General features: G+C 34.3%; 1 protein-coding gene across 6 annotated transcripts in view; it reads left to right on the forward strand.

Annotated features, from left to right (window-relative positions):
- LOC144970696 (CD109 antigen-like) overlaps window positions 1-15,000 on the forward strand; it is a 91,727-nt gene that overhangs the window by 63,385 nt on the left and 13,342 nt on the right. For 5 of the 6 annotated variants that reach the window (XM_078910598.1, XM_078910600.1, XM_078910599.1 and 2 more), the window contains 7 exons: window positions 7,048-7,165; window positions 7,454-7,567; window positions 9,016-9,129; window positions 9,596-9,866; window positions 10,857-11,033; window positions 12,092-12,185; window positions 13,508-13,691. In XM_078910598.1, the coding sequence (XP_078766724.1) occupies window positions 7,048-7,165; window positions 7,454-7,567; window positions 9,016-9,129; window positions 9,596-9,866; window positions 10,857-11,033; window positions 12,092-12,185; window positions 13,508-13,691 (1,072 nt within the window). Of the gene's footprint in view, window positions 1-1,452; window positions 1,610-7,047; window positions 7,166-7,453; window positions 7,568-9,015; window positions 9,130-9,595; window positions 9,867-10,856; window positions 11,034-12,091; window positions 12,186-13,507; window positions 13,692-15,000 lie in introns of all 6 variants that reach the window. The other variant, XM_078910602.1, reaches the window with a different exon arrangement.

The raw sequence follows: 15,000 nt of genomic DNA on the forward strand, positions 1-15,000 counted from the left end.
AAGAAAGGAACAAAATAAAAGTGTAAAAAGTTTAAGATAATTTATAATGATTTATAGAAAATATGTCGTATAGATTCATAATTGAATTCGTATTTTTATGCTAATTTTTACAATGTTCAAATGATCATAATATCCCTATGAATTTGTTGTTTACATTAACTTCAAAATTGTTTGCTATATTTAATGAGAAATATATAAGGAATATTAGTATAAACGATATATTAGGGTATTTAATGCCAGGAATTAATTATTTCCCATCTTATAATGAGTTACTTTAAACCTTGACGTTTAGGAAATATTTAATCAGCCATGTAAAGGGTAGCTAACTTGTATATTCAATCGGAAAAAAAGACGTGATATAAATACTGTAAACTTTTCGAAAAGTTTATTCTAATATATATTTTTTCTTCGTTTTTTAACAGTTGTTGATAAAGAGGAAATCAAAACTTTTGACAAAAGCAAATAAAGTCTTGTTTATCAATGTCTTCTGAATCAAAAAGCTTTGGTTAAAATGACGAAAAGTGATTGGTTTAGTTTCTAGTTGTACAAATCATTTCTGATTTAAAGGCATTTTCAGTCTCTCTCTCTCTCTCTCTCTCTCTCTCTCTCTCTCTCTCTCTCTCTCTCTCTCTTTTTTTTTTTTTTTTTTTTTCTTTCTTTCTTTCTTTCTCTCTCCAGCTTTGCTCTCTCTATCTCCCTGTCTTGTGCTTCCTTTAACTTCCTCTCTTGCTCTCTCTCTCTCTCTCTCTCTCTCTCTCTCTCTCTCTCTCTTTCTCTTTCTCTTGTGTCTCAAATTCAAGTCATCTACCTACTTGTTTAATCGGATTTTTGTTTTGTTTCATTATTTTGAGATACAATCCAAGTGTTCGATTTCGTTTGGGAATGGATTTTCTAACATTTTCGGCGTTTATGTATTTTTAGGAAAGGTGGATTAGTTAACTTTTTATTTTTGCATGTGTTACAGCATGGATAAGTTTGGATTGCATCTTCCAGCATGGTTTTGAATCTCAGTCATTGCAGCATGAACTTAAAGGTTGGTTTGGTATTAAAGGACTGGATCAATTCAGAGAATGTCACACTCATCATAACATTGAGTGATAAGAATCAGCATCTGTAACAGAAAAAAAAGCACGAGGTCAAGGACACATTATCATGAAGAGAAAGAATTGCTACAATGGAAATTTTAACCATAAAGGTGAAGGACACAACTAAACTCTGAAACGTTCCACCCACATCCAACGCATTTAAAATTACTAAATAAATAAAATTTAAGTAAATGACTGGACAATATCATCATTTTTCGAAGTAATTAAATTCAATTTTACTTAGCCAAACTACAAAAAAAAAAAAAATACAAAAAAAACAACAAAACAAACAAAAAACAAAAGAAAAACAAACTCAAACCTACTGTACGATTTTTTAAAAACAAATCGTCTTTTTCCGAAAAAAAAGTCTCCAGTCCCGTCTACTTCACCATGATGCGAGGAGCTCCCATGGACGACGCTGAATCTGCTCCAGTACTCCCGGCAACAATGACATCGATGAAACCGGCCAGAAAAGTTAGGAAATTATTTCCTGAAAATTGGCTTTGGAATTTCAAAGTTATTGAGTATGTTTCGTTTTTGTGTTTCGTCTGTTTGTTTTCATTTCATGACTTTTTCACTGCACGTTTTCAGCCGACAGAGAGAGAGAGAGAGAGAGAGAGAGAGAGAGAGAGAGAGAGAGAGAGAGAGAGAGAGAGATGTTGATAGAGAGAATAGGAGAGGAAGAGAAAGAGAGATTGAGTGAGAAAGAGCTCGCCAAACAAAATTAGATCTACGTCCTTTTTACACCCTCACATTTGCACTTGTCTTAATCGTTGTTAAATATGCTTTCTCTTCTCCATTTATAAATAGAACGAGATATTATTTGTGTTTATCGCTTTCTAAATAGATATTCACATTCATGAGAATGCGTCTTAACGAGTTATCATGTCGGGGTGAACCAGATACTAGAAGTTGAGATTAAAGGCTGAATCATGAAATTTTATTTGAATTAATATTCCCCATTAGAAAGAATGGATATAAAGCTATTGAACACGCAAATTTTGTAATTCTAATCCTTATCTTTTTATATACAATATTGGGAACTTGGTTTACTCCGACATTATACAGTAAAGATGCGACAGGTTACATATTTGTAACTTATTCCCACAGTTGCATGATGCTTTGAGTTCGTCACTGTTCTTCATTCTCGATTCAAACAACGGACGCCAGATTGTGCCGGAGGAATTATCCATGAAAAGCCAAAAGCTTTGCTACCAGGGATAAGGGAAACTTATCTTTAGGAGAAAAACGTGGCTGGATCCACCACAACGGAGAATCTAGATGAATAATTTTTGGCTAATTTCAAAGATGATTTGTAGAAATTCAGAACCTTCAGGTTTGAAATTGCAAGATATTATGATCCTCCTAGAAGTATCGCATGGGAAAACCTCGCTAGTGGAATTTGTTGAACTATTCTCTGGACTCACCTCGTACTCTCAGGCTTGTCAGTGGGAAATGAAGGGCGATGTAGTCTAATGCTCAGGACCTCCCTGCAGATGCGGCAGAAATCTTATTCAGTTATTTTCTATATTTTTTTCATGTTGGAAAACGTTTTTGACAGCGTGTCGACGCAAGCTGATTATATGGGATGCAATTTTTAAAAATCAATTCTTTTTGCTTTGTCTGACAACTGTTTCATAATATATTGAACTTTTCAGAATTTTTGTATTCTAAGAATTCGCTCAAGGGTAAACTGTAGGACAAGTGAACTAGATCACTATCTATGACATGATAATATCCATTGATTTCTCATTGCAGTGTTTTAGTTAAAACGATACATGACCCGTCGCTTACATCAGGAGAAACAAGTTGCCCAAAAGTAATTTTAAAATAAGAATGACAATACATGTGAGATTCCAGTTTTTGTCACTTACAGAAACTACGTCCATTTCACTTAATAAACATTTAATTTTAACCCAAATTTCTCATGTTTGACGATAAACTCAATTTTAGCAGCTTCTAAACCACACGAGATAGTACTGTTTTGACGCGAAGGGTTACAAATATGAGGAAAATGAAATATAAAGACAATTCTCATCAACATCATTTTTCAATTCTACTTAGCATTTAGCCTATGTTAAAAACTGAGAGTAGAAGTCTTTTTTCCACTTTTGAAAACATTGGAAACCTTGTAAATTCCGATGACTTTTAACACCATACTTACAGCTCCATAAGTCCAGTGGAATCTGAATAAATTCAAGTCTCTTGAAGTCAACTTTAAAATGTATGTTCCATCAATAATCAACCTTGCTTATAGTCAATTAAACTTTCTGGTTCCGCGGTGTTGACTTTGTCTGGGATTCCACAGTATTGTTCCCCTTTATTTTACCTTGGCTTTCACTCAATATATAATTACCTTTCCTCCATGTAGTATTCTTTTTGCAGTAGAATTTTATGTACAAACACGTCTTTAAAATGCGATGAATATCCAACTGTCACGTGAACTTTATTTATGACCATTTCCCTCAATACTGTATAATGACGGGGTCATTTAATTGCTAAAAATTGAATTTCGATGGTCGGCGGATCAACCTCTGAAGTCTCGGTTTTCACGATCGGCGGATGAAAACTCTGAAGTCTACATACGAGCTTTGCGCAACATGTTTTCTTTAATTTTTGGCGGATCAAACCTCTGATAACTCTCCGCTGATCGTGAAAATCGAGACTTGAGGTTTGCTCCGCCGGCCATTGATATACAAGCTTCGTAGAGCAGGACAGTGTTTATAATAAACAAGGAATGTTTCAAGATTTTATCAGCAAAACACATTATAAGGCTTGATCATACGCCAAGATGTGGATTCTTCATTCCATTGATCATGACGTGACCTTGACCTTCGGAATTCACTTTTCTTTTTCTCGTCCACAATTATTTGGGCATCAAATTCACATCAATTTTACAACTTGGGCCAATGAATTCAGCGCATTCATATCTCAGCCCAGCCAGCGTAACTTCATTGGATAATAAATTCAAGAATTTGGATTCAAACCGAGACGATGGTGTTGGTGGCAGCGGCGTTAATAGAGTGACGATACGGAAGATCTTTCCAGAAAATTGGCTGTGGAAAATTTCGGTGATATCGGGGTTAGTTTTCTGTAACATATCATATTTTACAATTATCTACTGTTGCAATCACCCAATGCTGCAATGATCCAATGTTGCAATCATCCAATGTTGCAATTGTCCAATGTTGCAATTATCCAATTGTGCAATTATCCAATGTTGCATTTATCCAATGGTGCAATTATAGAATGTTGCAATTATCCAATGATGCAATTCCACGAGAAAGTTATATATTTGACATAATTATGACGAATTGTCTCAATGAGGTATTATGCCGAACCAGCATAGACACTAAAAATAAAGTCTGAATTGTGAAATGTTATTTCATTTGAAATGTCCTGTCGAAAAGATTTATTTAGGTTTTTCAAAACGCTGAAATTTGAAATGTTGTAAATCGAACTGTTTTTGTTTTAAATTTTAAATTGACCTTTCGGGATCTGATTCCACCTTGACATAGTACCGTTTTGAGACGATTGGTAACATATCTGCGGTTTCTTTCACACTGATCTACTGTAAAATAACAAAGCAATTTTTGGCAAGAAAACTTTTACCCAATAATATGAGGAGTTGACTTTAAACACCTGCTAAAATGAGACTTGGAGGCTAAGTTAGAATATTTTTGAAAAGTTGGGGGAGGGGGAGGGGGTGATATGATAAACTATGTGTAAAACATATCAAACTGCTTTGGCCAAAATGGAAACCGTTTACGTCTTCTCATAGTGTATGTGTATATGACTACATTATGTATTTTTAAACATTTGTATTATATTTGGTTCATGTCTTTTCTCATTTGAGATAATATTATAGTGTTTTTTATAGTTGTTGTTATTCTTGAATACAACGTAAACAATTTTCTATATTTTGCTGTTTATTTCATGAGTAAATATTAGAATTTGGCTGGGTTATGGCCATTTTTAATAGACAATCTGCAGAAAAATGTTTTTAAAAAAGACAAACTGCTTCAAAAGTTACGAAATGACATTTCAACGTTTCAAATGCCTTCGAAAAAATAAAGCTTAAATTCAAATATTTAACCAGTTTGAAAAGAGTTTTCTGGCCAAGTTTTTAAATGCATGTCTTTCCAGAATACGCTAGTTAAACATTTTAATTTAGGTTTTTTTTCCGAAGGCATTTTAAACGTTGAAATGACGTTTGGTAACCTAGGAGCAGTTTTTCTCAAAACCACTTTTCTACAGATTGTGTCGAGGTCCCAGGTTTGAGAGTTTTGCCCGAATGAGGGTCATTTAAATCGATTGATAGTTGAAAGCCAAATTTTCTGGCCAAATCTTAGATCCTTCCAGAGTAATTTAGTTAACTGGTTAATTAATGTGTAAATTATTTTTTTAAATCATATGAAAGTATAAGTAGATATGTCGAAATGAACTAATTCTCATTTTAGTGAGAAATCTCAATTTTCGTCGGAAAGTCGCCAAACACCTTTTATTAGCCATATCTGAAAAGTTCTTCCAGCCAAATGTGGACCGTTTGCACAGGACAACTCACATATTATTGTTTTAAAATAATGCACACAAGCTCTAATGGCAAAGAAGCCTAATTGCCAAGTTACAATTAATTGTCAAATGTATGGAAGAAATGTTGCATTTATATTTTAGATATAAAGTCTCTCTCTCTCTCTCTCTCTCTCTCTCTCTCTCTCTCTCTCTCTCTCTCTCTATATATATATATATATATATATATATATATATATATATATATATATATATATATATATATCTATGCAATTTGAAAGAAAACTTTCTGGAGTGTCAATTGCAAACTTTTCTCTTGGGTTTTTCTATAATAGTTTTTTTTTACACGTGCATAACTTTGTATAACATAAATTTTGTTTTTATCTTTCCTTGACACAGTTTCACTAATGCATTTTGTGCTTATGTGTTATTTCTAACAACAATATTGTTTTCTCCAAGATCTGTTATTTATATCTTTTAAATGTGTTATTTTAAGTGCAGAAAACAAAGATTTTATAACGATCAGCCGCACTGTTTTGACAATAAGTAAGATATCACCGGTTTGATTAATCAGATCATTTTTAAATGTCATGTAATACATTGAAATCGTTTAAGAATAATATGATTGTGGTAAGTATTATCAAATGATATTATATGTTGTCAATTGGTGGTTTTTATACTATTTGGTCCTTTAATTTTTGTTAAATTTGCTTCTAAAATTATGAAGAAAAGTATTGAAGACTCAAAACTTAGATAGTTTCTTTCTTATTACTTTTCTTATCGTTTTTTAAAGATCAAAAGTTTAAGAAATGTGCAAGTTATAATTTGAAGAAACAAAATTGGCATCAGGCGTTTACAATGAATAGAATTCCTTTTGTCGAATATAAATTCTCTTATATCATTTCATAGACTACTTATTCTCTTGCTCACTATTGGCTTTGATATTCTCATATTTTGATTAATAAATATTTAAACTATTCTTATCATTTTCAGTTCAATGTTAGTTTTAAGGTGACCATGCATTTGTCAAGTTGTTTTTTTTTCTCCAAATGGTTATATTAAATCCAGATTTATATAAAACCCTAAGTCCATGCCATAGAAAAATATTTATATTACGTTTTCTCAGACCTCCTAAAAAATCTATTTTTCACCCAAACTTGAATATCATGCTCTGATTTATTAGGTATAGTCTTATGTGTTTTAAAACAAAGTAAACATTATCCCATTTTTTATAAACTAGAAATGATTTATCGATGATATTTTAAATACAATGTAATATATAAATCCTCTTTATAGAGAGGGAACTTCAACTAATGTTTCTCTTGTATATGTTCCAAATAATGTTATTTCAACTTACAAATGTTGCTGGCTTTGAATATTAAATCATATCATTTTATATCGCGTTTTCTTCAATTTTTTTTTCAAATTCTAGCTCTTCCGGTCAGGCTGTGGTACCTCTGACGTCACCTGACACCATCACCACGTGGCTTGCCTCTGTTTTCTCAGTCAGCACAGCAAATGGTTTATCTGTTGCAGAGAAACCAGCTGAGGTAATTTGTAAAACTTATGGTGGATTTTTGGCGTCAGATAGATTTTTGGACCCTAGACTACAAGATGGTCTAATTTGGTTATATTACAGAGACACTCTCACAACCAGCAAAATTGATAGTGTTATTGTTATAACGACCATTAGTATCATCATCATCATCATCATCATCATCATCATCATCATCATCATCATCATCATCATCATCATCATCATCATCATAATTATCACCATCATCATCACATACATCCGTATCATAGTCTAACTGTTTTAATCCAACTCCTTCCCCCAGGTGATCACCTTCAGAGATATGTTCATCAGCCTTGACCTGCCTTCAACCATTGTCAGAGGAGAAGACTTCTGCTTCCCTGCCTCAGTCTTTAGCTATTACAAGGGCGAACTCCCGGTAAACAACATATTCTAATGTGTTTGTTTGCTTTTTCACTATGTTTTTGGTAGGCCTATATCTTTTTTAAAAACTTTGTGGACCCTTTTGTTACGCAGTTTGGCACAGGGTATGGACGTAGGCTTCGTAAACTCATGGCCTGGTACTAATCCAAAATAATTGTCATAAAAGAGGACGAGGATCACGGGGGGAAACTTAATTGTGAGTTGTAATCAATAGCTCAACCAATAGAATCATTTATTTTCTTGAGCACTTTTAACAACTACTCAATTTTCATTTTCGTTTGGTGATCGTCGTCTTCTTTTGTGACGTAATTTTCTTTTTGTCTGTATCAGGCCTTCAGTTTACAAAAGCGATAGTTCAACTCGGGGTCTTCGTAAACTCATTGCCTGACACTGTAACCATCGTTAACTTATAGCCTGACACTGACCAAAAAATGACGGCAAAAGACCAGTCTTTGTCCACAAAAGAAAACAGATCGTGTGTTGTATTCAATAGTTCAACCAATGGGACCACTTGTTTCCTTGAGCACTACTAAAGACAACTCTCACTAGGCGGTGCAAAAACCAAATAATGACGTCAAAAAACCAGTCCTTTTGGGTTTCAGTGCCATCGTTAACATAAATATAGCATGAAATGTGGCTGACGCCTGAGTTTATTTCAGTTTTCCCTTGGAATAAATCCTCCTAAAACAAATTTTCCTTTTGGATTTTAAAAGAAGGCGACGTGCATTCACTAGCGGATCTGATAACCAAACGAAATTAAGGGCATGATTTAAAATGGTTGTAATAGTGATATTTTCTGTTGGTTTGAGACTATTTCCATTATAGCAATGAGCACATAACAACTTGGATTATCAGACCTGCAAATAGATACACGTCGATAAAAGTATTTTCATTTTGATTATCATTTTTAAATAAGATTTTGATTAAATGAAATGCATTCTATTAGAAAAGCAAACTTTGATTGTTTAAAATTCAAAAGACATAAGCTTTTTCCAATTTTTTTCTTATTGAATATCTTAAAATTCGATTTTATCATCTATGTAATTCCTTCCGACAAAATTTACCTCTATTTAATTCTTTAAATTATTCAACATTAGAATTATTATCTTATTATTAATGTTATTAATATATATAAATATATATATATAGGGATATATATGAACTAACATGGTTAGAAAGCGTTGTTATTTTAGGGATTAGGTTTCACAAAACACGATAGACCTTTAGCTAAAAGAATAAAAGCGCCGTTATATATATAATTATCAATATCATGATTATCATTATTGTATTATATTAGCATTACTACCTATATTATCATCATCATAGTTATTGGTATCTTAATTATCATTATCAATATCATCATTGTTATTAGTATGAAAATCCTCATTAATATTATCATTATTACAGAATAATCACAAGTCACATAATGTATTTTCCCCTCAGGTACTTCTGACCATGGAGCCTAGCCCAGACTACGAGAACATCTGGGCTAGGAAGGAAGACGGCCAAGTTATCCTGGAAAAGGGACAAATGCAGTACTCATACTTTTTGGGATTCGTGAGTACCCCTTTTTGATAAATAAGACTTACTACCTCAAATCGATATTACGTTGGGGTCGACGGGCACTTATTTGCAGGTCTGATAACCCAATTCATAATGGGCTCATTGTTCTAATTGAAATCTCAAAAAAAAAAAACCAAATGACTCAAATTATTGTCCATATAACAATGTTAAATTGGGCCCATAATTGCGTTTGGATGTCAGACCTGCGTATATGTACATATCGCCACTGAATGCTGGAGGATGACAGAGAGCAATATGAACAAGCTGGCTGCTTTTCATACAAAGTGCATCGTGAACATTTACTGGCCGAGTTTGGATAATTAATTAATTCTCAACACATCCTCTCACTCAAGACAGATAAATCTTTCATAACAAGACCTTTAATCTTTTGACAAATTGAAGGAAAACGACTTCACCCACTTTATACATAATTTTCACATGACCTTTAACCTTTTAACAGATGAAGGAGAACGCCGTGAAAACTGTAAGATTCTGCTTCACCCCGGTGACCATCGGTTCCATCGCCATCAAAGTCTCTGCAATGACAAACGTTGCCAGCCTCAGTGATGCCGTAGAACGTAAAATCCGGGTGAAGCCAGAAGGAATCCCTCACTCCACCACCAACTCCTACATCGTGACCCCCACGGGCGGGTCCTGGACAGAGAATGTACCCGTGACTTTGCCCAAGGATACCGTACTTGGGTCTGAGAGAATCTCTGTCAACATTGCAGGTTAGGGAAGTTGTTCATCAGCATTTTTTCCTTTCTTTTGTTTACAGTCAAATGTTTGATTACTAGTAATAACAGTTGCTTAATTTGATTATAATGGTGATAATGATAATAATCACAATAATAAATGATAATGATCATAATATTACTACTACTAATAATAATGATAATGATAAGGCAATGTAAACCACATGAATACATAGCTATCGGTAGTGACGGATATTGTAAGAGTGTTAGTACAAAAAGCGTCAAACAGGCGACTTGTACTGAATTAAATGAAAATATGGTTGCACCTGGCCTGCTGGGGGAAATAAATAAAACACTGTGAAGCACACTGGGCACGGCAAATCTATGAAAATGAATAATGAAAATCTATCAAAAATAAGACAAATGAAGAGTACAAGGTCCTATCACAGATGTCCACTTTTAGAAACCTCTGTAACTGCCCCCCTTGATTGATATCAGGGGTCCTAACCTTCTCTCCATAAATAGAATAATATGGGAAATACTATAACCATTAAAGAGTTCTGGTTATACTTTTTCCACTGTTCTATTTATCTGACATCACTCAAATATGGCAATTCCAAAAATTCCAAAAAGGGGACATTTTGAGCTTTTGAGCTTTTTCAAAACATAGAGCAATATCCACTAAACTTGCTCAAAGCGCTTTACAAGGGTCCCTAGCCAACAGGAACACTTAACATTTAGGACAAGACATGACACCTGTTAGGCGATATTATTATTTTTTGTGGACAGAGACAACGCTGTTAACGGCCAGCAATTCATTTTACACATGAGTACGGTGAGAGAATGTCAGTAAAGAGCTCTTTCCAAGGACTCAACTATGCGTCTCTCGGGACTCGAACCCAGGACCTTACGGTCCGAAGGCATACACTGTCCCCCCCCCCCCCCCCCAGTACTCTTCCTATTTGTTTTTGTTAACCTTTTCTTTAAATGCTACCTCCTCTTCCACCCCCCCCCCTCCCCAACCAGGCAATCTGCTCGGTCCTATATTCGACAACTTGGACGATCTTCTACAAAAACCTTACGGATGCGGAGAACAAAACATGATCAACTTCTCTCCTATTATGTCTCTGGTTGATTTCTTCTTCACTACAAACTCTATGACGGATGAGTTCAGGCAGAAAGCCGTGGAATACATGCTTATTGGTTTGTAAAGATACACACACTTACGTTTTTACACACACGCACATACAAACACACACGCGCGCGCGCACACACACACACACACACACACACACACCTCACCACATCTCCCAACAAGCCCCATCACAGATGACTTCAGACACAAAGCTTAATTATTTCTTTTAATTTCACTCTTTTTCAGGATCTTCTAAAAATTATGTCAGAATTATATCAATCCTGTTTTTGGTGGCAAATAATTCCTTCAATAGGCATTTGGCACACACAGTAAGAGACCCGGTTCGAATCCATGTAAATAAGTGTGTAGAGAGTGCTTTACGGTAGAATGATATACTCCTTCACTCACTCAACCCTAAAACTATATCCATACTTTACCCGGGTTACCATGCCTATTTATTACATTTTTTTCTGAGACAAATTATAGGCGTAGTTACAAAGCTTACGATTTTAGTTTTTACATGTTAATGGTAGTTGAATAAAACTATATATGGACATGCACATTTTTAATACATTTTTTTCAAATTCTGAAAAGTAGCAAAAGTCTCTAGGATTGAGTGGAAAAGTGGAAAAAGCAATCTTCTTTTTTACACGTATGGGTTTCGTGACATTATTTAAATTGCTTTGTTCTTTTTAAAACTTATTTTGCTTACTTTCTGCATTCAAAGATTTATGGTTTTGGTTTTGTGTTTTTAATATGAAACATTTCCGAAGACTCTAAGCTTTTGATGAACAAATCACTTCTCATTTAAATGAGGATTTATAAAATATGATTATTTAAAGTTTATAAATTTGATATCAATACCTGCATGTCTTAGATAAATTTTGTAAATGTTGCTGCTCGAAGCTCGAAGAAATAAATAACAATGTGAAATTGAATATAAGCTTCAATTTAATATACGAAAACAGATAAAATGGACGTTTCGGGTTTCCCCTTTATAAAAAAAACAGGATGAATGAAACACTACAGACGAATGAGATAATGTGGTAGTGGCGTTGTTACCAAGCTTACATTCAATTTCACATTGTTATTTACATATTTTTGTGAACTCTTCAACCAATGACAGGTTATCAGAAGGAAATTCTCTACGAACACGGCACCTCTGGAGGTTACAGCACATTTGGCAATAACGAGAATACCAAGGAAAATCCTAGCATGTGGTACGTACAGCTTTCCATGTCTTTAACAATACATATAACACCTCTACAATGGGGATGATCTATATTGCATTTCCATGTGCTCGAGGTCATTAGTCACATTGCAAAGTGCTCTCAAAATGACCCACATAGCGAAAATTGTTCACAGTTTGAGAAATATCCAACCTCCCGATTGGTAATTTTGCTCAGCATGACTAATGGGTATGTTTACAACTTTCATAAACAAAGCAAATCAACGTGTTTAAATTTATTGAGAAATGTCCAATCGTTGTGCAGCAACAAATCATATGATCGATGACTAAGTAGGACGAAAACATGAAATAATTGAATGAAAACGTATTGCTGTATGCAAATCATCTGAAGACTTTACCACAAGGTGACGCAAGCTATTCCCAAGCTGTTAGAGCCACCTAGATTATTATGAACTTTTTCCATAAGTTAATTTAGTCAAATTTTGCAGCAAACTAGGCCCATTTAAAATTTTGTTTTCAATGTTCCCCTGTTTATTGCTTTTCTGAAGAAAAGTTTGCACCCAAAACGTCCATCGTTTTTACTGTTTCCATCCCACAGTTTTCCATTTTTACCTTTTTGTTGGTATTTTACGATACCGGGCTTCAGGCATTTTACATACATTTTTTTATATACATTTTGTTCAAAGTAATGTTTTATATTAGATGGAGTTTAATTGTCATTAAACAAATACATTTAGAATTGAAGAAAAGTTTTGCTATCTTATTTTTAATTTAAAATTTACGCTGACTTGACCTCATGGTTAAATTGGTCTCAGGTAACTCAAATTGTCTTTTGAAAAAGAAATCAAACGCTGCTGAGCGTGGTTGGTGACCAAATGGATGGCAATGATCGTAAAACTCTGGACCTGGCTTTGTGTCCTTGGATAAGGCGGTTTACATGCATTACCTCACTTGACTTGGGTATGAATTAATTATTACCTGACCACATGACTGACAAAATAAAAAAATGCCAACATAAAAAGGACTTCCCAAAAGGCGATTTGTACAGGATAAAATTGAAATTTTGTTGCCCATAGTTGGTTATAGTAACTGGATCATTGGGAATAATGTTGAGAGTAGTAAAAATTACTGGAGGTGCACAATATACATGTCAACCTTTATATTTCTTCATTTTATTTTTTTTTTCTGCCTGCCAGATAAATTGTATCAACACACACAAAACCCTAATAAAGATACAATCTCTAAAGGTTTATAATCTGTTAGAGAGACTTTAATGAGAACTAATCCCCAAACTGGCTTCTTAAAACAACAACAAATACCTTAGTGACGCCAACTTCATTTATTCCATTCCAGGCTGACAGCCTTTGTAACCAAGTGCTTCTCGCAGGCAGAAATTTTGGACATGAAATACGGAAATATCCTGGCAATGGATGTGGATCTGATTCACCGTTCGGCTGATTGGATGGTTAACGGCAAAAACCAGCAGAGAGATGGCAGTTTTGTGGAACACGGAAAAGTCTTTAATAAAGGATTGCAGGTAGATTTTTGAAAAGTAAAAAATTAACGTTGAACGTCAGCCGTTTGTTTGATGGGTTATCTATCATCCTTCATAGAATGCCAAGGCAACGGCATCTAAGGGTCCTCGCGGAAAGGCATTTTTTTTTTTATAAAGAGGTGCTCCTGGAAAAAGCAACGAACCCATTTTCTCAGCTCACGTCTGCATCAGATTATTTCTATCGTGATGTTTTGAAAGAGGTCATTGTTTTTCGTAAGTTAACCCATTAAGAGTTGATGAAGACTCTTGGAAAATGTTATAAATAGATTAAACGATCAACAAATAAATAGTTATTGGAAGTATTAACAAGTTAACTGCGTGCTTGAAAAAGCACATATTTAAAATTTGGCCAGAAATCTCGTCGTTTAAATATCTATTGATTTAAATGCCCCTCATTTTGGCAAAATATTTTCAAACCTGGGAATTTATTAAAGACCTCGCTAGGTCCGAGGTTTGAGAGATTTTGCCAAGACGAGAGTCATTTAAATCAATCGATATTTGAGGGACGGGTTTTCTGGCCAAATTCTTTTTAATATATGAATAAGCAAAATAAATCAAACAGTTGCCATTTCATTTGCACATTTTATTTATTTATATCCATTTATTTATTTATTTATTTATTTATTCCTCTGTCCCTAATTTATTTATTTATGACACATCGTTACAAAACCCTGTCATGTCGGGATGGTTTTTATTTAAGAATTCAATTTATTGTCGAAAATATGTGGTTTGGGTTCAGTTTTAAGGTTGTACTGAAGAGAATAAATAAAAATGTTCATCTCAAAACGGTTTTATGTTGGGATGAATTGATCCCCAATATCGACGTATACTATGCAAGTCGGACATCCGAATGTACTCATTGGCCTAGTTTAACATTGTTGTAATGGACAGTATTTTGCGTCATATTTTGAGATTTCCATTATAACAATGATCCCATAATGAATTGGGTTGTCAGACCTTCAAATAAGTGCACAATGCCCAAAATGGATTTAGAATAAAAATGACAGAAAATATGAGCTTTGAGGTTTGTTTGCTTTGTGACGCTATGCGGTCTTATGGTATGAAACTCGCTTTCAGATCAGAAGGTCCTAGGTTTGAGCCTCGCTCAGCGCATAGTTGAGTCCATGGAGAAGGCTCTTTACTCACATTCTCTCACCGTATTCAGGTGTAAAATAGTACGTGGCAGTAAACATGGTTGTCTTTCTCTGAAAAAAATGTAATATCGCCTAACACTAACAGGCGTCGTGTTTTTTCTACATGTTAGTGTTGCTGTAGGTTATGGGCCCTTTAT

This window comes from Berghia stephanieae, chromosome 4 (genome assembly GCF_034508935.2).
Source record: "Berghia stephanieae isolate SIO BIC M18660-M18661 chromosome 4, UCSD_Bste_1.3, whole genome shotgun sequence".
NCBI classification, from domain to species: Eukaryota; Metazoa; Mollusca; class Gastropoda; order Nudibranchia; family Aeolidiidae; genus Berghia; species Berghia stephanieae.